The sequence below is a fragment of the Oncorhynchus kisutch genome, linkage group LG2 (assembly GCF_002021735.2).
Source record: "Oncorhynchus kisutch isolate 150728-3 linkage group LG2, Okis_V2, whole genome shotgun sequence".
Classification (NCBI taxonomy): domain Eukaryota; kingdom Metazoa; phylum Chordata; class Actinopteri; order Salmoniformes; family Salmonidae; genus Oncorhynchus; species Oncorhynchus kisutch.
This window is the reverse complement of record NC_034175.2, coordinates 45,619,440-45,644,226: the sequence shown is the minus strand read 5'-3', so window position 1 is coordinate 45,644,226 and position 24,787 is coordinate 45,619,440. Positions and strand designations below refer to the sequence as shown.

The following is a 24,787-nucleotide window of genomic DNA, read 5'->3' as shown; positions in this document are numbered from 1 at the left end:
CTTAGAGAGACTTAGAGAGACAGAGAGAGACAGAGAGAGAGAGACCGAGAGAGACCGAGAGACAGAGAGAGAGAGACAGAGAGAGACTTAGAGAGAGACTGAGAGAGAGAGAGGGTCTCATGACGGTCTGCTATACAAATTGATGGAAAGTGGTGTTGGGGGTAAAACATACGACATTATAAAATCCATGTACACAAAAAACAAGTGTGCGGTTAAAATTGGCAAAAAAACATTTCTTCACACAGGGTCGTGGGGTGAGACAGGGATGCAGCTTAAGCCCCACCCTCTTCAACATATATATCAACGAAATTGGCGCGGGCACTAGAAAAGTCTGCAGCACCCGGCCTCACCCTGCTAGAATCTGAAGTCAAATGTCTACTGTTTGCTGATGATCTGGTGCTTCTGTCACCAACCAAGGAGGGCCTACAGCAGCACCTAGATCTTCTGCACAGATTCTGTCAGACCTGGGCCCTGACAGTAAATCTCAGTAAGACCAAAATAATGGTGTTCCAAAAAATTGTCCAGTCGCCAGGACCACAAATACAAATTCCATCTAGACACTGTTGCCCTAGAGCACACAAAAAAACTATACATACCTTGGCCTAAACATCAGCGCCACAGGTAACTTCCACAAAGCTGTGAACGATCTGAGAGACAAGGCAAGAAGGGCATTCTATGCCATCAAAAGGAACATACATTTCAACATACCAATTAGGATCTGGCTAAAAATACTTGAATCAGTCATAGAGCCCATTGCCCTTTACGGTTGTGAGGTCTGGGGTCCGCTCACCAACCAAGACTTCACAAAATGGACAAACACCAAATTGAGGCTCTGCATACAGTATTCTGCAAAAATATCCTCTGTGTACAACGTAAAACACCAAATAATGCATGCAGAGCAGAATTAGGCCTATACCTACTAATTATCAAAATCCAGAAAAGAGCTGTTAAATTCTACAACCACGTAAAAGGAAGCGATTCCCAAACCTTCCATAACAAAGCCATCACCTACAGAGAGATGACCCTGGAGAAGAGTCCCCTAAGCAAGCTGGTCCTGGGGCTCTGTTCACAAACACAAACACACCCCACAGAGCCCCAGGACAGCAGCACAATTACACCCAACCAAATCATGAGAAAACAAAAAGATAATTACTTGAAGAATTAACAAAAAAACAGAGCAAACTAGAATGCTATTTGGCCCTAAACAGAGAGTACACAGTGGCAGAATACCTGTCCACAGTGACTGACCCAAACTTAAGGAAAGCTTTGACTATGTACAGACTTAGTGAGCATAGCCTTGCTATTGAGAAAGGCCGCCGTAGGCAGACATGGCTCTCAAGAGAAGACAGGCTATGTGACAGGCTATGTGCACACTGCCCACAAAATGAGGTGGAAACTGAGCTGCACTTCCTAACCTCCTGGCAGTTTCTTGTCATTGTTGCTAGCCATCCAGAATCACAACAACACACGGCCTTCTGCCACATTGTACACATCGTTTTTGTGACGTTCTCAGCTAACCTGTGTATATCCCTGCACAGCACTGGAATAATTAATGATATTTCTATGAATGGAATAAGGATTTTCAGAACCCAGACCTCCACACGCACTTCAAGTCCTCAGACCTGATTGTTCACATAGAACAGTCATATTAACTGGTTGTCAAAACTAGTTGAGCACGGCCAAGGCATCATGTAACGCACCCTCTTCCAGAAGCTTGAGTTGGGCAGCGTCGACCCACGCCTTCCCTCATGCCAGATTAAGGGGGCACTCTTGCGGACCAGGTGCTGCAGGCCAGGGGATAGGTGTGTGTAGCCACCCTCCCCCATGTCCCCCAGCTGGATGAGGATGACGCTCATCTCACTGTGGACCAGAGCCTGGTAGAGCCCCACCTGACAGTCATAGTCTTCTGCTGTGGTCAGCGAAGACGAGCAGCCCCATTGGCCACATGAGCCTTGACCTCCTGAGTCTGACCATGTGCTTGAGCTGGGGGTCAGGATGACAATCAGCCTCCTGCTCAGCCGTATGCAGGCCTCCACCAACTCCATGCGGTCTGGGGACAACAGAATAGAGAGAAGCGGGAGAAGTTAATAACTTTTGATGTTTATTTCTGTTACATTTGCTTCTCAGAGGGTAGGACACAGTCTGAAAGAACCAACCTTCTCCAGGTAAGTCGTCTCTGCCCTGGATGAAGAGTCTAAAGCCACACTTCTGCTCCAGGACAGTGGGCAGAACAATGCTCACAAAGTGATACACTTTCTCCTCCCTTTCCTTGTCTACGCCATCCATCTGGTAGACAACGTAAGCATCATAGACCTTCCCATCTGAAAACACAGACAAAGAGGTTTCTGTCAAACCTCAGCAGGAAAGGAGTAGATTGTAGAGATTTGATTAAATTCTAGTTGAACTGAAATTGAGTTATTTTAATATAAATTTGCCCATTACTTCTACACTTGCAGTGGGATTGACCCCAGCCGGGACCTGTTGAGAAGGGCCTACTGCAGACAACTGCACTGCACAATCAGTGGGCCATGTATATGTAGTAATATGTTTATATGGTATCCAATACTATATAGATCATGTAGGCTGAATAAGCATTTCTGTACAATGAAATATCTTTGTGAAATAGCATCATTACACTTCAGTGGGTGGCTAGATGTTCTTACCCTCAGATCGACCACAGCATTTGAAAACTCCACGGAAGAGCAGCGCCAGATCGATGTCAAAGACTTTGATGGCCACAGCAGCTAGCAAGAAGAAGAGCAGTAGCACCACACATAGACCCATAAACATAAAACCTGTTGGGGGGGGGGGGGGGGGAGACAGGGAGAACACAACACCAAGAAAGTTACAGAGTTTGCATGTGTGATTTTGTGTGTTTGTGTGACGTGTGTCTGTGTGATGTTTGTTTAAGAGTGTGTGCACTTACCTCTTAGCTTGAGAGTAACCACTGCATAATCCCATTTCTGGTCGTTCATTGCAACACATGTGAACTTTGACTGGAGGTCCCTCATAGTCACTGTGTTTATGGTCAGGATAGCTGTGAAGATACTCCGCATTGAAGATACCTCCACCTCGCTACAGTAACACATACACACAAAACATTCACACAGCGAATTCTCAACTTTGAATCTGGGGTCTTGTTTTCAAGGAAATTTGGTAATTCTGTTACCTTGTTCTCAAAAACAAGTGTGTGTGTGCTTGTGTGTATGCATGAATCCATGTGTGTGTGTGTGCATGTGTGTACCTACCTGGTGGTGTTCACCGAGTAGCCTTGCTGCTGCAAGCCCACTTTCACTCCATTTATCTCCCACGACACGTGACAGTTGTCTTCAATGTTCTGCCCACAAAACGCTTCACACCTCAACTTCTTTGTGGTGTCTATGAAGAACAAGAGATACTATGAAGACAGAGAGATATACCAGGCAAACCAAACCAAGCACAACACAAGTATTTGAGCCAGGTTTGATCCCTACACAGGTCAGTGGTCTCTGTGCTTCCGTTTCTCGGCAGGTTGATCTGAGGAGGATGCGAGGCAGAGGGAGCTGAAGGAGACAAACACACAGTTTAGTCAGAAAGATACTTTTGGATACATCCAAAACGTTGTTATTGATGATTGTTGCTGTCACAAAGACCACATGTGATATGAGGGTCACTTTTGATGTTTTTGATTCTGTTTGATATAAATGGAGGCTAATGTACCTAGTGTAGCCTAATAACCCGCTGTAATGCAGCCTAGAGTTTCCATGTTTGCTGACCCTGCTGCCATCTTGGATGAGGTTTCAGCAAAGCTAAAATCAAATAAATAAACTGCTGAGAGGATTGACAGAGCGGTCATCAAGTCACAACCTACATACCTTGGATCTTTAGTCTCCTGGATGCAGAAGTTTTGAGAACCGTCCCATTGTGCTCCCACGTGCACACACACGTATAGATGACCTCGTCTGCTTTGGAGGCGCCATACACCCACAGATTTCTCTCAGACTCGTTTGGAATGAGACTGAAATTCTGAAGTTAAAGACAAACAATTTGACAAACTTCTTTGCTGAAATTTTAATTTTAATTTAATTTTATTTTTTATTTCACCTTGATTCCACTAATCAAGAGCAGGTGCAACCCTTAGGAGCTTTAGGACAGGAGTTGAGAACCAATGTTGAATAGTTTTGCAGACTTGAGGTTTGTGTTAGCATTCTGGTCATGTTCAGTACCTTATACCAGGCTATGTTCTCTTTTCCATCTTGGCATAGTTTTTCCACGGCTTCAGGACATGGGATAGGAATGTTTTCTGCTGACTCTGAGATATCGTTAAACAGGACTGAATGATCGAACGGTTGGACTTTGACAACAATCACCTCTGTCACAGACATTTGACAGGTGCCTGCTGCATTTCTCCTGGAACATAAGCATATACAGTGTACCAGTTATCCAAAAGGGAACCAACAGGGTTCTAACTGAGGGCCAGCTCAATAACCTTTTAGGCTGTAGATAGCAAATGTTTTTTTCTAAGAGTATATACTTAGAAAGTTTCCTTACAAGCCAGAATGTTGAATACAATTGTATTACATGTTACCCTACCAGCTCTTTGTGTGGTTGGTCCTTCAGTAAGTCAAATTGTGCGACAAAAAATCCACAGGAAAGTATTATTTACCCAACTTTTTAGAGTGCCAGAATTGCCGTTGAAATTTCTATCACCTGGCACATGCTCAAAACCATGTAAACACCTGCAGAATTTCCATCAGTATGCAGGAACCCTAAGGTTTGTTCTTTGTAAATGTGCATGCCTACCATAGCCCTATGTACACATTCAGGTTCAACACTAACCCTAGACTCAACCCTCACCCTCCCAAACAGGGCTCCCCCGCTCTCAATTACCAATGTAACCCCTAAACACACACACACAGTTGTTGTATTACCAGTAGGTGTAGTACTGATCAGAGTCGTTGATTAAAAGGGGGAGGAAGAAGAGCACCGGTCCATGATGATGCACACGCTCTTCCTCAGAGGACGGGAGCTCTTGGGTTCTGTTTCTGTACCAGGTAAACTCAGTCACGCTGGCCCAAACCAACTCACTCAGGTCAATGTAGGCTGGCAAACTAAGGGCCTCCCCCTCTGTCACAGTAGTTTCATACTTGCCACATAGTTGACATGGGGACTCTGACAAAACATGAACATACATTACCCGATTAAGTTGCATGTGAAGGAAAAGAGGTCTATTGTTCAAGGTACAATATATTCACTATGCCTTGTAATAATGGGATGTAGAAATGTGTGAAATCTGAAGAAGATGCTATACCTGTGTAATGACCTATTGTAGTGGGCTTTAAGGACATTTTTCTCTGGGCAGAAATCCTAGTCAAACTGAGGAGCAGGAACATGAGACCACAATCCACCAACTACAAGACAAGGGGAACAAAAAATAGAATGTTACCTTATTGTAAAGTCGGACAGGAACTTTCATTCTACACAAGACCCTATAATAAAACATCAGGACCATGCTTTACTTGTTTTTACAATAAATTACATACTTATTTTCAAGAGGGAATAAAATACATATGCAGAAAACATTTTTAGGTTGAGAGTGAAGAATTCCTGAAAGAGCTTACCCTGAATGTGAAGGAGCACATTTTCTGCAAAACAGGAACTTGCATCAACTGATAAGAACAAGAGTGATATATCTCATTCAATATCTTTTTAGGATATCCTGTTATTGGTACTGCAGAAATGATGAAAACTAAAATGTTGACATAATGTGGATTATTGAAATGGCCATGTAACATATTAAGCTTGAATGAAGAAACCATGACATGCAACAAGATTATGGAAAATAACCTAAGTTATAAGTCTTTGTTTCAATTTTTTGTTCAAATCGCTTTGGTGCTATTTTCACAAGCATGTGGTGAATTTTCAAAACTCTTAGTACAAAACTCCAAACTGGTAACACTTTTAATGCAGAAAGTACTATATTCTTACACTGTTTTCACATTAGAAAATACACTTGCACTACCCAACAAAATGTGCTGAAAATCTTATTGTCATCATTTCTATACCATGTGCGATCAAAGGTGTGTTCATTGAACACATATTTCACAATAATTGATGCAAAATAGAAATGTATTGTTCAGATATAAATTACAGCTATAAATGAATCTTTTCCCCAAAATCTACCAAGTTTTAGTACAGGGAATAATTCATATTTATCCAGTGACCATTTAAAGCGTTTAAAACCAAGATATGGTCTCTATGCCAGGGTTCTCCCCAAATAAGAGAGCGCTGAGCCACCTTGTTGACTTGGCTGCGTCACTATGTAATGATTTCAGAGCAAATTAAACTGATATTTAGTAATGAGTATATATTTGATCGCCAATGACATTGTTGTGAATTTTGAAACAGGCTGTTTATAAATTCAGAGTGTTATCATGTTCCTCAATTAATTCCAGCCAGGTCACCCATGATACATGTCAGTATTAGACGTCCATCAATGTCTGAGGATGTCGGGAGATGTAGAAACCAGCCACTAGGGGCAACAGTGAGCGCTGTTACCTTCAAGAAGGTTTCAGTTATGCTAGGGTGTTGTGGATGGGCGTAAGCATCTTCTTCTGGTGTAAAAGGTTGCATATTTCATTTTAAGCCTATCCCAAACCTTAACCATTCTGAGCTAATACCTACCCTTAATATTTTGGAGTTAATGACTAAGCTTAACCCTAAACACTTCGAAATTTGACATTTGGAACAACTTCGAAATTGGCGTATGAGAAACATGAATGAACGTCTAATACCTGTTGCAGCATTCAGCGCCGTTCAGCAGTAGGCTATCTCAACACAGAGTGCGCCCAGGAAGTTCAGAACACATCCCGAGTATGGCTTTGTTGAATCATAAAAACTTTGTAACAGTAGTCAAACAAAAGTCAAATGAGCAAAGTTGCTAGGCTTGCTAGATAACCTCCTTCAAAGAATGACAGAATACAGTGCATTATTCAGACCCTTGACTTTTTCCAAATTTTGTTACGTTACAGCCTTATTATAAAATGGATTCAATTGATTTTTCATACAATACTCACAACACCACAAAATGACAATGCAAAAACAGTTTTTTAGAAATGTTTGCAAATGTTTGCAAAAACTTAAATATGAGTCTTATTGGGTATGACCGTATGACACCAAGCTTGGCACACCATTCTTCTCTGCAGACCCTCTCAAACTCTGTCAGGTGGAATGGGGTGCTTCACTGAACAGCTTTTTTCAGGTCTCTCCAGAGATTCAAGTCCAGGCTCTGGCTGGGCAACTCAAGGACATTCAGAGACTTGTCCCAAAGCCACTCCTGTGTTGTCTTGGCTGTGTGCTTACAGTCATTGTCCTGTTGGAAAGTGAACCTTTTGCCCCAGTCTGAGGTCCTGAGCGCTCTGGAACAGGTTTTCATCAAGGATCTCTCTGTCCTTTGCTCTGTTCATCTTTCCCTTGATTCTGACTAGTCTCCCAGTCCCTCCCACTGAAAAACATCACCACAGCATGATGCTGTTACCACCATACTTTGCCGTAGGGATGGTGCCAGGTTTCTTCCACACGTGACGCTTGGCATTCAGGCCGCCGAGTTCAATCTTGGTTTCATCAGACCAGATAATATTGTATCTTATGGTCTGAGAGTCTTTTAGGTGCCTTTTGGCAAACTCCAAGCGAGCTGTCCTGTGCCTTTTACTGAAGAGTGGCTTCCGTCTGGCCACCCAAATGCCTGATTGGTGGAGTGCCCCAGAGATGGGTTGTCCTTCTAGAAGGTTCTCCCATCTCCACAGAGGAACTATGGTGCTCTGTCAGAGTGACCTTTGGTTCTTGGTCACCTCCCTGACCAAGGTCCTTGTCCCCCGATTGCTCAGTTCTAGGAAGAGTCTTGGTGGTTCCAGACTGATTACATTTAAGAATGATGGAGGCCAATGTGTTCTTGGGGACCTTCAATGCTGCAGAAATATTTTGGTGCCCTTCCTTAGATCTGTGCCTCGATACATTCCTGTCTCAGAGCTCTACAGACAATTCATTCGACCTCATGGCTTAGTTTTTGCTCTGACATGCATGAATAACGAGGGTGAAGAGTGAAAATAGTTTAAATATCAATCTATTTTAACGGAGACCAACTCTGTCTAAAAAAATATCCATAGCCTATCTACTGTCATATTGTTTGATGATCACATGTTCTCTACCAAAGGTCTCATATGGGCAACAAATACGAGACAGCGCAGAGAAGCGTGGAAAATATTATAGCTGTATTTTGACATGCATAGGCAAGTGACGTGATTTGATAATGCATCCTCCAGTAGGCTATATGGATTACAGAGTTATTAAGTTAGGAATTTGAATGTGAGAGAGAAGATTTTGGGTGTCAGTGGGATTGGGACTGGATAGGAAAATAGCCTTGGCTTTAGGTCAGGAGAAGATAGAATCTTACCTCATGCCTCTCTGAATTGTTAACAGACTTTATGTCTGTGACAGAGGTGCCTATGTAACAAATTGTTTATGGGCCTATCACATTTGTGACTGTCTGTGACAGCTCACAATGACAGTTCAAAGAGGCACATGTTATTTTATAAGCTATACAGTGGGGGTTTCCATTGGGGTTTATTAACTGCCTGTGGGTCGCGTGTGGAGTCCAGGAGTGTCAATTATGCTTGTGCTTTCAATTAATGACGACTTTGTGTGTAAACACCCTAGGTTAAAGGCTTCAATGTGATAATCTGTTTGGAGAATTTGGCCAAAGGTTCTCATTGACACAGTAACTATCCTTATTGTTCATGAACCTGGGGAGAAACCTTTTGTCATGGCGAATCCAAGCTGTAGGTCTGGATTAATGTCGTTACATGCTACATCCATGGCCTGAAGGAGGTTGGCTTATGGGGATGGCAATCATACACCTACTACCTGTATTCCAATCCTGTATTGTATTTAACAATATCGTATTGCACTTATATATTTAAAAAATAAGAAAGGATTTATAAGAGGGAAACTCGCTTCATCTTCCACAAATGTGTGGCACCAATTTGGGTGATGATGCACAGGAATAATTTTGTGTCAGAACGCTCACTATACATTAACTAGCATTGTGGACAGGTGAGGCGTGAAATACAGTGAGCTCCAAAAGTATTGGGACAGTGACACATTCCCTGCTGCTCTGGCTCTGCACTTCAGCACCCCAGAACCGAATCGATACAATGACCACCAGGCGAAAGTGCAGACTGTCAGCTCCAACATGAGCGCATTTCACTGTAAGGTTTACAGCTGTTGTATTTGGCGCATGTGACTAATACAATTTGATTCGATTTGATTTGATCCACACCAGGCGAACCGGCCATAAACCACAGCACTGTCTGTACGTAGTCCCCCGACCCCAGGGGAGCAAAAGCACGGGAACAAATTCACCCATACATGCACTAAAGTAGTAAAATATTCAGCACCTGGACCCACATTCCCAGCATTCAACATGGTGGTCCTGTGTGGCTCAGTTACTGAGAGCATGGCACCTAGCAACACCAGAGTTGTGTGTTAGAATCCCACTGGGGTCACATACAAAAATGTGTGGATTCACTGTTGTCACTTTGCATAAAAGTGCCTGCTATGTAAATGGCATATATTACAATAGTACAGTACTGGCAATGACATTTCAGTAAAGCAGTGTGAAACCTTCCCTTCATAAAGATCCCAGCAACTTCATTTTAGAAACATGTTTACTGTTTAGGGGATGCATTTGTTACATACAATCAATATAATTTTTTAAATCATAATAGTTATCATCATAATAGTATATATATATATTTATTTATATCATGCTTTATATGTTTATACTTTACGTTTAATTATGTAGTGCTCAAAATCTGCAGTAGACAAACCAGTTTAAAATCTATAAATTGACCAAACAGTTAAGTGATTATCAATTTTGAGCAGTCGGATGAATGAATAGTAAAATGTATTTGAACAAATTAGAAAAGATAATCATATCATTAATGATGTGAGCATTGTATTGTAAAAACAATTATTTTATTTGAACATGTATTGCAATGTGAAACATATTCTAGATGGAACACTGATCAAGTTTGGTGAAAAGGTGTCTGTATTATTTTGACAAGCTTATTTTATACTTAGTCAATTGGAAATGTGGTTAGAATTTTGAAACCACTTCCTTTTTGATGATCTGTTTTGAGTTTTGTACATAGCGTTGTGAAAACTTACCACATTCGCATAAAAAGTCATCTGACAAATAGCATATTTTACAATAGTTTTTCAAATGTTGTACTGCACTGCTGGTGCACTGTAGATGCTTGCTGATGAGACAAGCATGAACCATATTCTGATGACAATATTTCAACCATTGGAACCTAAACATCCCATAAACAGCACAATTTCAACATAGATGCATACATTTCCACATAGTGCTTGTTGAAGCATACTCAGCTTTGCACAGAAAAAAACACACTTAAAGTGATCTGTAATCTAATCAAATGAATTGCAAGCCTTACCTACGCAGCAATCCTCCCTCAGTCTAAAGTAGCATCTGAGTAGAATTTACACAGTAGGTGTATATCTGGAACTGGAATCTGCCAAATATGAGCAAAATGAGCAGTGTAAACTTCTATTGTAGGCCGGAGTATGGGTAGTGCTTTCTAGCAGGTATTTGCATATTTCCATTAGGGAAAGCCTATTCTGTGACGTTAGCTTGTGCAATAACTCAATTCTCCCTTGTAGTCCTTCTTAACAATGCAAGTTTTTAAGACTCTGGCAAAGGGTAAAATCTACAAAACTTAGTCCACTCTGTTCGTATCAGATTCCGGTTTTGGGAACAGAAAATTTGTATTGAGGTCAAAGTTTCATCATTGAGACAATTAACATAATGTGATTCCATCTGACTCCATCTTCTCCCACTGCCACTGGGCTTCCTCCCATCACCATATTTGGTAGTGAGTAGAAACCCCAACCAGATGCTTCACACTTATATATATTTTTTATTTAACCATTATTTAACTAGGCAAGTCAGTTTTATTGCAATACTGACATTTGGTCATACTGTAATGCCAAAATTCAAGTGTGTTATTTTTCATATAACATACACTCTTCTCTCTAATACGGGACCAGTATAATCTCCCTGAGCTAAGAATCATCCTCCTGGGTAGGGATTGGCTGGAGAAGAGACAAACAGGAAACACCATCCTGGACAGGAGGGACGTGGAGATGTGTGTGAGGAGAAAGGGTTTAATAGACGGCCTGCAGGTCACTGTGGTCAACACATCAGACAGATGCATCCAGTAGAGTAGTGTGCAGGACCCTCTCCTTGTCCACCGTAACATAGAAGCCAGCATATCCACGTGTCAACCAGGTCCCCATGCCTTCTTCATGGTCATCCCTTTGAACTCACGCAAAGGCAGGGTATGGACAGTGGAGGGCCCCCTCAAGCTTCTCAACCACATACTCTGGAGACACATGATGGTAGTGTTTACCCAATGTGAGAAACTCAGGGGAATGTCACTAGCGGAACACATAGTGAGACATGGGTTTCTCCAGGAGATGGTGGAGAAGTGTGGGCATAGGTACCATGCTTTAAACACTAGGGCCAACACATGGGGTGATGATGTCACTCAGGTCCCAGAGCTGCTGAGGAAGATAGATGAAATGGTGGCAGGAAACAGGGAGGGGAGTGATCGTGGTTACCTTGTCATGAATGAGAGGTTTCGATGGAGACTGAGGTGAGGAGGAGGGCAGAGGAAGAGAGGGTGAACCTCAGATAGATGAATGTTCAGAGACATAGGGACACACTCAGATTTTGGCCAAAACCCTGGATAAATCTCGAACCCTAGAGGAACCAATACGGCACCGACCAGCAGTGTGACCTCTGCGGCCACAAATGGTACACGTGAGAGCCCCTCCTCCGGTCTCTCTGTGTACCTCCTAACTCCATAGGCACCGGAGCGGTGGTGCTGGGAAAAGGAATCGACAGAGCCCTCTCTGGATGTCCGCTGGTGACCAGCAGGTCATCCAGCCGAAATAGACATGTCCACCAGCTGGTCGAAGGTAAGTGTGGTATCCCTGCAGGCCAACTCCCGACGGACATCAACGTTAATGGTCGATGAGAGCCCTGTCGTTCCATCCCGCTCCAGCGGCCAATGTCCGAAATTCCAGTGAGAACTCCTGGGCACTCCTCGTCTCCTGCCTTAGGTGGAACAAACGTTTCAACTGCCGCTCTACCTTCGGGAGGGTAGTCGAAGAATGCCCGGAAGCGGCGGGTGAAGTTTGTGAAGTCATCTCCCTATACAGCGTTGTCCCACTCCAGAGCTTTCCCTGAGAGGCACAAGACGAGGGCTGCCACCCTCCCCCTTCCCGAGGGAGCTGGATAGATGGTGCTCAGGTAGAGGTCTGTAGCAGGAAGACCTGGTACCATCATACTCTCTGGGAAGGGCGAGACACATCCCACTGGAACCGGGTACAGGAGGGACGGTTAGTGAGGACTCCTGTTGTACTAGATGAGGTACTGGAGGACCTCCTTGTCTCTACCAGTGATCCATCATCTGAACTATGCGATCCTTAGCGATGCCGAGATGGTGAATCAAAGCCGTGTGCTCCTGGACACGCTCCTTGACTCCGCTACTATAGGTACCTGTCCCTGCTGACTCCATCATTGGTGTGGTATTCTGTCAGGTATGCGTAAGTGGCTGCAAGGGAGTCAGGCAGGTATTTGGTAGCACACAGAGCCTTTTATTCAGGCGAACCAAAAGCACATGGCACAATGAACACGGAATACAAAACGGGTATACATAACCAGACTAACGTACTCACACATCAAAACAGATAAACAATACCACACAAAGACATGGGGGAAACAGAGGGTTAAATACACAACACATAATGAGGGATAATGAGAACCAGGTGTGTGGGAATGCGAGACAAAACAAATGGAAAATGAAAAATGGATCGGCGATGGCTTGAAGGCCGGTGACGTCGACCACCGAAACACCGCCCGAACAAGAAGAGGCATCGACTTCGGCAGAAGTCGTGACAATAAAGGACACACTCACAATAAATATTGATATAGATTTTATTTCATTGACTCTTTCTGTAGAACATAACATTATACTATAATGTGTAATTATTAATGCTTTCTCATAGAAAAACATAGTGGAAGCTTAAAAGTCTGGGTCAGGGACAAGGGCAAAATAGTGAAATTGAGGTAAAAAATGCATCTGAAAAGTAGCTAAATACTTGACAGAGAGGTGTTTAAAAAAAGTATGGGGTGATTCCAGTGTGAACTTAACATACAAATATTGTTATGATTATTTTTTATATAAAATTCCCAAAATTGACCTGAGGACATGGAAGTGCCCGTAGTTACAGAATCACCCGTATATAATTATCCAATGAGTAGAGATAAACAATGCAACATGTTTTAAAAGCAAATGCAGTTGCAGTGCCTGAGCCTAGTGTCGTGTCTTTGGCTATGCCGGATGAAGTGAAATGACATGCTATTCTATAAAATAATTTATCCGTAATTAATATTACCTGATTGAGCTAATCATGTAAATATAATTAACTAGAGAGTCGGGGCACCACAAAATAATATTTATAGAGCTGTTATCTTCCGAATAAATTCTTAAAGACCTAGTAATATTTTACATCAACAGTAGTCAATATTAATCATCATCTTAATTCAGTCTCATCTGAAAGTTGTAAATTCTTGGTTATCTGCACGAACCCTGGCTAACAAGTTGAATCAGCAATGCAAAATTGGGTTTAATTATTTATTTACTAAATACCTAACTAATCACACAGAATTACACAGACACATAATTAAATCATAACTTGATTACAAATTACATCATAAAGGAAAACGTCCCTAGCGGGCGGAACAGATATGACAGCTTGTTACACAAAAGAAAAGGGCTGGGTTTGAGTGAAAGAGCGGGAAGACTGCGGAACAAAGGGCGAAGCTGTGCTATCGTAAATACAGTATCTTATGCATTCTAAATTACCGCCCATTTGGAAAAGGAAAATGCAATAAATACTCTGAGCTGCGCTTCGGTAGGTTGGTGGTAGATGGAAGGCCGTGTTGCCCAACCGAGTCCTTTGAAGAATGTCTCTGTTGGTAAATTGAATACGTTGTAGTAACGCTGTTGTATGGTAGACGGGATATTCTGCCTGTTCCTTCCTAACCTGCGTTTGCAGCTGCTGTTGCTAACTCAACGGCTAGGAGGTATCACTTCTGTAGTGAATAAGAGTTCAAAGTTCATACCAACCAAAGCTCACGCTGATGTTGGCTTCGTTCTGTAGTTATTATCTGAACCATTCTGACATCGGACCGTCGGACCGTCGTCATCACATCCTTGGAACAGGAGGTTATATTGTCGTCAAGGCTTTATATAGGAAGGAAGGAGGAGGGCGTGTTTGAAAAGTTTTATAGCCCATGTCCCTTCACAGGAGCAGGCCACTGATTGAGTAGAGCCATACCTTATGAAAACCCAAATCTCACATTTTAGAAGCTAAAATCACATTTTATCCCATCACGAATAATTTCATATTCAAACATTTAAATTGAACAACAATTCCATTGAATCCGATAACTCTGATATGTAGACTTTCCACTGTAGAGTTTATGTCATCTTATCATTGATGAGAATGTCTCAGATGACAGCCGAACTGACATCATATTCATTAAGTACCACCGCATATGTTCAATTGTGTTCAAAAGTCAGATTACCAGAATATAGTTCATTTCCCCCACCTTCTGATGTTCCCAGAATCTCTATGTTAACCAGTAGGGTAGAGAGAGGGAAAAGGGGGGGAAGAGGTATTTATGACTGTTATAAACCTACCCCCAGGCCAACGTCATGACACTAGGGTGGCACTGTGCCGTACAATGAATAGCAATAAAATAAAATGAGAAAAAAATTAAATAATAAGAACTATTCCTTCCTGTGCAATTCAGGACTCATAAGTAGCTTTAGTAACTTCATGTTACTCATTGGTGGCTACTGATAATAAGGTCCTATTGATCCTCGCACCTCAACATATACCTTGGCATAATAAACCTATAAACATGTCAATACTACCCCGGAGAGAACTCAACTACCCACAGTGCACCATTATGGATGAAGGGTTGGTGGAGTGTGTCTGAATAGAAGACTGTAGTGGAGGGAGAGATGAAGTGGGGAGGGAACCTAGCAACCAATCAAACAATCACCCTAGCCTAAGCAAACTTGAATTAAGGCAAACATTACTACAGTCTAGAGCTGAAGAGCAGAATCAAATGTCCTTTCAGTAATGAGGTTACAAGTGGACAGTAGTAAGTGCTGGGTTTCCTTACACTAATGCCACTACCAACCCCATCACTGTTTTAGGAGAGAAAGGGGATGGCAGTGAGACCAGCAGCTCTCAGCTTCGATCATTAGAACAACTCATTCATTCAGTAAGTACCGCATTTCAATTATAAAGGGTAGCTCCCCCATCTACCCTTTATAATTGAAATGCAGTACTTACTGAATTATCATTGTCTGTTTTGACTGGAATTGGTGGTTAAGGTTATTATAAGAGGTCACACTAACACTGAGGGTGGTTTAGCATGTTTAAACCAGAGCAGAGATGGCAGGATTTGTAGTTTACTTTAGTTGATCAATTTGACCATTTAAAAAAACAAGCACACATAAAACTTAAAAGCCAGACATGCACATGAAAAAAGTCATTGAGGATAACACACAATAAAGTCTGGGATTTATTTCCATTATGGTCCTCTTGAGACAAGATGGCTGGACAAGATCAAACACAGTATGGCAGTGATATAATAAAACAACAACATAGAAGAAGAACATCTATCTCATCATTCCAGTTACATCATAGGGGTTATTCATATGGGCACAGAAGATATCAAACATATTTTTGCTTTATTTTTTAAAGCTGTTCAGAGAGGATGTTGTTTTTATAGGCAGAGGCAATTCATTCCATTCTGAGGCTCCAGTATACAAGAAAGTACCTTTCCCAGCATTACTCCTGAATCTGTATGAGCACACATCAGCAACAAATGATCTGGTGCTGTGATTGTGGGCAACCCTAACACGAGGAAAGTAATCACTTAGATATCTGGGCGCAGGACCATGAATACTCCTGTAAACCAAACCTAGTCTAATCTGGGACACCCTAGCCTTAACAGGCAGCCAGTTTAGTTCCTGAAAGCAGCTCCTGCCTATGTGGACTCACCTTCAATGCTACCCTGATCAGCTTATTCTGGGATATCTGGAGCTTCCCCTTCATAAGTTTAGATAAGCTCCCAAACCAGGAAGTACTAGCATAGTCAAAATGACATTGAATGAGGGCAGTAGCAAGCACTTTCATGGAGTCCTTATCAAGCAGCTTGGACTTTCTAGCCAAAAAGTTAGTCCTGGCATTAACCTTCCCTAGCACCTTATTGGCCATGCTCACACCATCCCAAGTAGCTAACAGAGGTTTTAGTAGTCAGCACCTCACCCCCTAACTCCAATCTGATTTCAGGTGACCTACACAATTTAGGTCTGGATCCAAAAAGTATTGTTTTCACTAGGTACAGAGAGCTTATTATCTCCAAGCCATTTGCTAATGTTAGTAAGCTCTGTGCTAAGTATGCTCTCCAACATAGTTTTACTTTTGTGAGACACCAGAAGTGTAGAGTCATCTGCATAAAGAAAAAGACGGCAAGAACGAGCATCTTTCATATCGTTAATATACAATAAAAACAGCAGAGGGCCAAACACGCTCCCCTGCGGAACGCCACAACTTATTGATTTTGCCTGAGACAGTGAACCATTAACCTCTACTACTTGCTCCCTTCCTTATAAATAGGACTTTACCCAGCCTAGAGGGATACTGCTTAACCCCAGTGCATCCAGTTTGGAGATTAGGAGACAGTGGTTAACTGTATCAAAGGCCTTCTGTAGATCAAGCAGTACCATTCCATACAGATTTCCCTCATCAATCTCTTTCCTGATGAAGTCAGTCATGTAAAGTAGACATGAATCGGTGAAGTATGTTTTTCTATAGCCCGACTGAAAATCATACATTAGACCCTGTTTGTTAACATATTCATACATTTGCTCATGTACAATTCTCTACAGGATCTTTGATGTTAAATAGAGGATAGATACAGGCCTATAATTCACAAGGTCAGACTTTATCCCCTTCTTATACAGAGGTATAATTTTTAGCTTGTTTCATGTCCCTGGGAAAGGTGCCTTAAACGATATGCGTTATGCAGGCCTGTGGCTTTAGAGCATTTAAGATCTGCCAGCATACTGACTCTTTTGGCTGTTGCTACCTTTGCAAAAGAAAAATTGTTTGGCTGAACCCCTAACTCTACATAATACTTATTGACTTGGTTGCTTCCATACAAACCAGAACTGGTGGGCAGCTTGCTAACCAGCTTGCTGGCAACAGAAGTTTAAAAAATAGTTGAATTCATTGGCAACCTCTGCTTTTTCATATACCATCTCCCCTTTGATGTTCAGTTCAATACTGTTAAGTTTCTTTTCTGTAGTACAACTACAACTGAGTTCCTTAAATGATTTCCAAAGCTTTTTAGGGTCATTTTTGTTTTCAATGATTTTCTCAGCAAAGAAACCCCTCTTAACTTCATCCATCCTCGTCTATCCTTCATTTTTGTGACATTTATATAGGACAAAATCATGGTTCTCTTGAGAGTTCTTACATTTTTTAAAGGCCTTATTCCTTGCTTGGATAGATTCTAGAATCACATGATTAAACCAAGTTCTAGATCTCTGCTTTACCCTGACCCGTCTAATGGGAGCCAGCACATTCACCACATCAAGGAATCTACATTTAAAGGCTTCCCAGGCACCCAAGTTCATAGTTCACTCAGGAACTGGCATGGTAATATGTGTGCCGATATCTACTGCTGTATAAACCTACATGCATAAAATAATAATTATGGTTAGAAGCCGGGGACGTCGGAACAGTGGAGTGGAATATCATGAAAAAGGTCATCAAGGACATGAACCACCCGAACCACTGCCTGTTCACCCCACCCCGGGAGGGTTTTAGGTGACAAGCCAAATTTCTTCAGCCTCCTGAGGTTGAAGAGGCCGTGTTGCGCCTTCTTCACCACACTGTCACCACACTGTCTGTGTGGATGGACCAATTCTGTTTGTCCGTGATGTGTACGCCGAGGAACTTAAAATGTTCCATCTTCACCACTGGTGTCCCGTCGATGTGGATAGGGGGGTGCTCCCTCTGCTGTTTCCTGAAGTCCATGATCATCTCCTTTGTTTTGTTGACGTTGAGTGAGAGGTTGTTTTCCTGACACCACACTCCGAGTGCCCTCACCTCCTCCCAATAGGCTGTCTCGTCATTGTTGGTAATCAAGCCTACTACTGTTGTGTAGTCTGCAAACTTGATGATTAAGTTGGAGGCGTGCATGGCCACGCAGTCATGGGTGAACAGGGAGTTCAGGAGGGGGCTGAGTATGCACCCTTGTGAGGCCCCAGTGTTGAGGATCAGCGAAGTGGATATGTTGTTTTCTACCTTCACCACCTGGGGGCGGCCAGTCAGGAAGTCCAGGACCCAATTGCACAGGGCGGGGTTGAGATCCAGAACATCAAGCTTAATTATGAGTTTGAAGGGTACTATGGTGTTGAGCTGTAGTCAATGAACAGTATTCTTACATAGGTATTCCTCTTGTCCAGGTAGGATAGGGCAGTGTGCAATGTAATGGCGATTGCATCGTCTGTGGACTTATTAGGGCAGTATGCAAATTTAAGTGGTTCTAGGCTGACAGGTAAGGTGGAGGTGATATGATCCTTGACTAGTCTCTCCAAGCACTTCATGATGACCGAAGTGAGTGCTACGGGGCCATAGTCATTTAGTTCAGTTACCTTTGCCTTCTTGGGTACAGAAACAATGGCAGGACCTAGGATCAAGAGAGACGCTAAAGTGTTTTAGTACTATATCTCTTGACACAATGCTGAAAATAATCATGGCCTCTAAACCTTCAAGCTGCATACTGGACCCTATTCCAACTAAACTACTGAAAGAGCTGCTTCCTGTGCTTGGCCCTCCTATGTTGAACATAATAAACGGCTCTCTATCCACCGGATGTGTACCAAACTCACTAAAAGTGGCAGTAATAAAGCCTCTCTTGAAAAAGCCAAACCTTGACCCAGAAAATATAAAAAACTATCGGCCTATATCGAATCTTCCATTCCTCTCAAACAATGTATACGAAATGCTTCAGTCTGATTTTAGACCCCTTCATAGCACTGAGACTGCACTTGTGAAGGTGGTAAATTACCTTTTAATGGCATCAGACCAAGGCTCTGCATCTGTCCTCGTGCTCCTTTAGTGCTTAGTGCTGCTTTTGATACCATCGATCACCACATTCTTTTGGAGAGTTTGGAAACCCAAATTGGTCTACACGGACAAGTTCTGGCCTGGTTTAGATCTTATCTGTCGGAAAGATATCAGTTTGCCTCTGTGAATGGTTTGTCCTCTGACAAATCAACTGTAAATGTCGGTGTTCCTCAAGGTTCCATTTTAGGACATTCGAAAACATAATGTTAACTTTCACTGCTATGCGGATGACACACAGCTGTACATTTCAATGAAACTGTACATTTCAATGAAACATGGTGAAGCCCCAAAATTGCCCTCGTTAGAAGCATGTGTTTCAGACATAAGGAATTGGATGGCTGCAAACGTTCTACTTTTAAACTCGGACAAAACAGAGATGCTTGTTCTAGGTCCCAAGAAACAAAGAGATCTTCTGTTGAATCTGACAATTAAACTTAATGGTTGTACAGTCGTCTCAAATAAAACTGTGAAGGACCTCGGCGTTACTCTGGACCCTGATCTCTCTTTTGAAGAACATATCAAGACCATTTCAAGGACAGCTTTTTTCCATCTACGTAACATTGCAAAAATCAAGCATCCGGTTGGGGTGAGAGGATGAGAGGAAGCCCAGTGGCCGCCAGTGGGAGAAGATGGAGACAGATGGAATTTGACCTACATTATATTAATTGTCTCAATGATGAAACATTTGACCTCAATACAAATTTTCTGTTCCCAAAACCGGAATCTGATACGAACAGAGTGGACTAAGTTTTGTAGATTTTACCCTTTGCCAGAGTCTTAAAAACTTGCATTGTTAAGAAGGACTACAAGGGAAAATTGAGTTGTTGCACAAGCTAACGTCACATAAATGGCTTTCCCTAATGGAAATATGCAAATACCTGCTAGAAAGCACTACCCATACTCCGGCCTACAATAGAAGTTTACACTGCAGATATACACCTACTGTGTAAATACTACTCAAATGCTACTTTAGACTGAGGGAGGATTGCTGCGTAGGTAAGGCTTGCAATTCATTTGATTAGATTACAGATCACTTTAAGTGTGTTTTTTTTCTGTGCAAAGCTGAGTATGCTTCAACAAGCACTATGTGGAAATGTATGCATCTATGTTGAAATTGTGCTGTTTATGGGATGTTTAGGTTCCAATGGTTGAAATATTGTCATCAGAATATGGTTCATGCTTGTCTAATCAGCAAGCATCTACAGTGCACCAGCAGTGCAATACAACATTTGAAAAACTATTGTAATATATGCTATTTGTCAGATGACTTTTGTGCGAATGTGGTAAGTTTTCACAACGCTATGTACAAAACTCAAAAGAGATCATTTAAAAGGCAGTTTTTTCAAAATTCTAACTACATTTCCAATTGACTAAGTATAAAATAAGCTTGTCAAAATAATACAGACACCTTTCCACCAAACTTGATCAGTGTTCCATCTAGAATACGTTTCATATGTTCAAATAACATAATTGTTGTTACAATACAATGCTCACATCATTTTTTATATGATTATCTTCTAATTTGTTCAAATACATTTTACTATTCATTCATCCGACTGCTCAAAATTTATAATCACTTAACTGTTTGGTCAATTTATAGATTTTAAACAGGTTTGTCTCCTGCAGATTTTGAGCGCTACATAATTCAATGTAAGGTATAAACATATAAAGCATGATATATATATATATATATATATGTATATATATTTTTTTTTTTACAACGATGATGACTATTAGGATTTTTTTTAAATGATATTGATTGTTTGTAACAAATGCATCCAAAATGAAGTTGCTGGGATCTTTATGAAGGGAAGGTTTCACACTGCTTTACTGAAATGTCATTGCCAGTACTGTACTATTGTAATATATGCCATTTACATAGCAGGCACTTTTATGCAAAGTGACAAATATGAATCCACACATTTTCATATGTGACCAGTGAGAATCTAACCCACAACTCTGGTGTTGATAGTGCCATGCTCTCAGTAACTGAGCCACACAGGACCTTGAAAAGGTGTTGTTGCATGCTGGGAATGTGGGTCCAGGTGCTGAATTTTTTACTACTTTAATGCACGTATGGGTGAATTTGTTCCCGTGCTTCTGCTCCCCTGGGGTCGGGGGACTACGTACAGACAGTGCTGTGGTTTATGGCCGGTTCGTCTGGTGTGGATCAAATCAAATCGAATTAAATTGTATTAGTCACATGCGCCAAATACAACAGCTGTAAACCTTACAGTGAAATGCGCTCATGTTGGAGCTGACAGTCTGCACTTTCGCCTGGTGGTCATTGTATCGATTCGGTTCTGAAGTGCAGAGCCAGAGCAGCAGGGAATGTGTCACTGTCCCAATACTTTTGGAGCTCACTGTATATCACGCCTCACCTGTCCACAATGCTAGTTAATGTATGGTGAGCGTTCTGATACAAAATTATTGCTGTGCATCATCACCCAAATTGGTGCCACACATTGGTAGTAGATGAGATGAGTTTTCCTCTTACTATATTAATCCAATCCATTATTATTATTGTTATTATTATTAAAATATATAATTGCAACACAATATTGTTAAATACAATACAGGATTGCAGTACAGGTAGTAGGTGTATGATTGCCATCCCCATGAGCCACCCTCCTTCAGGCCATGGATGAAGCATGTAATGACATTAATCCAGACCTACAGCATGTCAGGCTTGGATTCGCCATGACAAAAGGTTTCTCCCCAGGTTCATGAACAAAAAGGATAGTTACTGTGTTGATGAGAACCTTTGGCCAAATGCTAAAGACAGGCTTGACGCAAACTAGTGCCTGCTGAACTTTATGTTTGCTTTATTTTCATTTCATCTGTTTCATGTGATTACAGTACACCTATTCTGTAATTAAGGGTTAACATGGGTAACCAGGATCCCGGGGTTGTCATGGGAACCCCTCATTTTCCTCCAAAAAATGTAATGACAAGACTCAGGAAGACGCAACATTTCCCCCCGATGTCAGCAATAATGCAATAATACACAACATACGCAGCATCAGATTAGCAAAAATAACAGCACATTTTCCAAACAGATGATAACAATGAAGCCTTTAACCTAGGGTGTTTACACACAAAGTCGTCATTAATTGAAAGCACAAGCCTAATTGACACTCCTGGACTCCACACGCGACCCACATGCAGTTAATAAACCCCACTGGAAACCCCCACTGTATAGCCTATAAAATAACATGTGCCTCTTTGAACTGTCACAGACAGTCACAAACGTGATAGGCCTATAAATCAAATCAAATCAAATCAAATTTATTTATATAGCCCTTCGTACATCAGGTGATATCTCAAAGTGCTGTACAGAAACCCAGCCTAAAACCCCAAACAGCAAGCAATGCAGGTGTAGAAGCACGGTGGCTAGGAAAAACTCCCTAGAAAGGCCAATACCTAGGAAGAACCCTAGAGAGGAACCAGGCTATGTGGGGTGGCCAGTCCTCTTCTGGCTGTGCCGGGTGGAGATTATAACAGAACATGGCCAAGATGTTCAAATGTTCATAAATGACCAGCATGGTCGAATAATAATAAGGCAGAACAGTTGAAACTGGAGCAGCAGCACAGTCAGGTGGAAGTTGAAACTGGAGCAGCAGCATGGCCAGGTGGACTGGGGACAGCAAGGAGTCATCATGTCAGGTAGTCCTGGGGCATGGTCCTAGGGCTCAGGTCAGTTGAAACTGGAACAGCAGCATGGCCAGGTGGACTGGGGACAGCAAGGAGTCATCATGTCAGGTAGTCCTGGGGCAGGAGAAGGAGAGAATTAGAGAACGCACACTTAGATTCACACAGGACATATAAACAATTCGTTACATAGGCACCTCTGTCACAGACATAAAGTCTGTTAACAATTCAGAGAGGCATGAGGTAAGATCTTCTCCTGACCTATAGCCAAGGCTATTTTCCTATCCAGTCCCAATCCCACTGACACCCAAAATCTCATTTCTCACACTAAAATGTCTATCTTCATAACTCTTTAATCCATAATCCATGTAGGCTGCATTATCAAAGCACGTCTCTTGCCTATACATGACAAAATACAGCTATTACATTTTCTCCGCGCTGTCTCGTACTTGTTGCCCATATGAGAGCTTTGGTAGAGAATATGTGATCATCAAACGATATGACAGTAGATAGGCTATGGATATTTTTTAAGGGGTCTGAATAATGCACTGTATTCTGTCATTCTTTGAAGGAGGTTATCAGGCAAGCTTAGCAACTTTGCTCAATGGACTTTTGTTTAACAACTGTTACAATGTTTTTATGATTCAACAAAGCTATACTCGGGATGTGTTCTGCGCTTCCTGTGCGCACTCTGTGTTGAGATAGCCTACTGCTGAACGGCGCTGAATGCTGCAACAAGTATTAGACATTCATTCATGGTCCTCATACGCCAATTTCGAAGTTGTTCCAAACGTCAAATTTCAAAGTGTTTAGGGTTAAGCTTAGTCATTAACTCCAAAATATTAAGGTTAGGTATTAGTTCAGAATGGTTAAGGTTTGGGATAGGCTTAAAACGAAATATGCAACCTTTTACACCAGAAGAAGATGCTTACGCCCATCCACAACACCCTAGCAAAACTGAAACCTTCTTGAAGGTAACAGCGCTCACTGTTGCCCCTAGTGGCTGGTTTCTACATCTCCCGACATCCTCAGACATTGATGGACGTCTAATACTGACATGTATCATGGGTGACCTGGCTGGAATTAATTGAGGAACATGATAACACTCTGAATTTATAAACAGCCTGTTTCAAAATTCACAACAATGTCATTGGCGATCAAAGATATACTCATGACTAAATATCAGTTTAATTTGCTCTGAAATCATTACATAGTGACGCAGCCAAGTCAACAAGGTGGCTCAGTGCTCTCTTATTTGGGGAGAACCCTGGCATAGAGACCATATCTTGGTTTTAAACGCTTTAAATGGTCACTGGATAAATATGAATTATTACCTGGATTAAAACTTGGTAGATTTGGGGGAAAAGATTCATTCCTTGCTGTAACTGTATCTGAATACATTTCTATTTTGCATCAATTATTGTGTAATATGTATTCAGTGAACACACCTTTGATCGCACATGGGATAGAAATTAGGACAATACGAGTTTCAGTACATTTTGATGGGTAGTGCAAGTATATTTTCTAATGTGAAAACAGTGTAAGGGTTTTGAGTTTTGTACTAAGAGTTTTGAAAATTCACCACATGCTTGTGAAAATAGCACCAAAGCGATTTGAACAAAAATGGTAGCAAAGGGGTTATTTTCCAAAGAGGTCTTGTTGCATGTCATGGTTTCTTCATTCAAGCTTAATATGTTAAATGGCCATTTCAATAATCCACATTATGTCAACATTTTAGTTTTCATAATTTCTGCAGTATCAATAACAGGATATCCTAAAAAGATATTGA

The 24,787-nt window shown here is 41.7% G+C and overlaps 1 protein-coding gene across 1 annotated transcript; it reads right to left on the bottom strand.

Moving 5' to 3' along the window:
• Positions 1 to 1,375: 1,375 nt before the first annotated feature.
• Positions 1,376 to 10,611, bottom strand: LOC109902640 (interleukin-1 receptor-like 1). Its single transcript, XM_031795979.1, has 12 exons — positions 10,494 to 10,611; positions 5,601 to 5,648; positions 5,291 to 5,390; positions 4,911 to 5,151; positions 4,206 to 4,389; positions 3,855 to 4,005; positions 3,474 to 3,542; positions 3,249 to 3,378; positions 2,927 to 3,075; positions 2,664 to 2,795; positions 2,157 to 2,321; positions 1,376 to 2,050 (listed from the first exon to the last, which is right to left on the bottom strand). The coding sequence occupies exons 2-12, from the start codon at positions 5,643 to 5,645 to the stop codon at positions 1,644 to 1,646; spliced, it is 1,773 nt and encodes a 590-aa protein (XP_031651839.1). The 5' UTR covers positions 5,646 to 5,648; positions 10,494 to 10,611; the 3' UTR covers positions 1,376 to 1,643.
• Between the last annotated feature and the right edge of the window lie 14,176 nt (positions 10,612 to 24,787).

Bases quoted from the DNA above. Each gene is read 5' to 3' on its own strand.
- LOC109902640 (XM_031795979.1), bottom strand. From the start codon at position 5,645: ATGCAAGTTCCTGTTTTGCAGAAAATGTGCTCCTTCACATTCAGG. The intron at 3,543-3,854 runs GTATGTAGGTTG...TGTCTCCTTCAG, and splicing joins CAGGAGACTAAAGATCCAAG to CTCCCTCTGCCTCGCATCCT. The intron at 2,796-2,926 runs GTAAGTGCACAC...CCCCCCCAACAG, and splicing joins GGTTACTCTCAAGCTAAGAG to GTTTTATGTTTATGGGTCTA.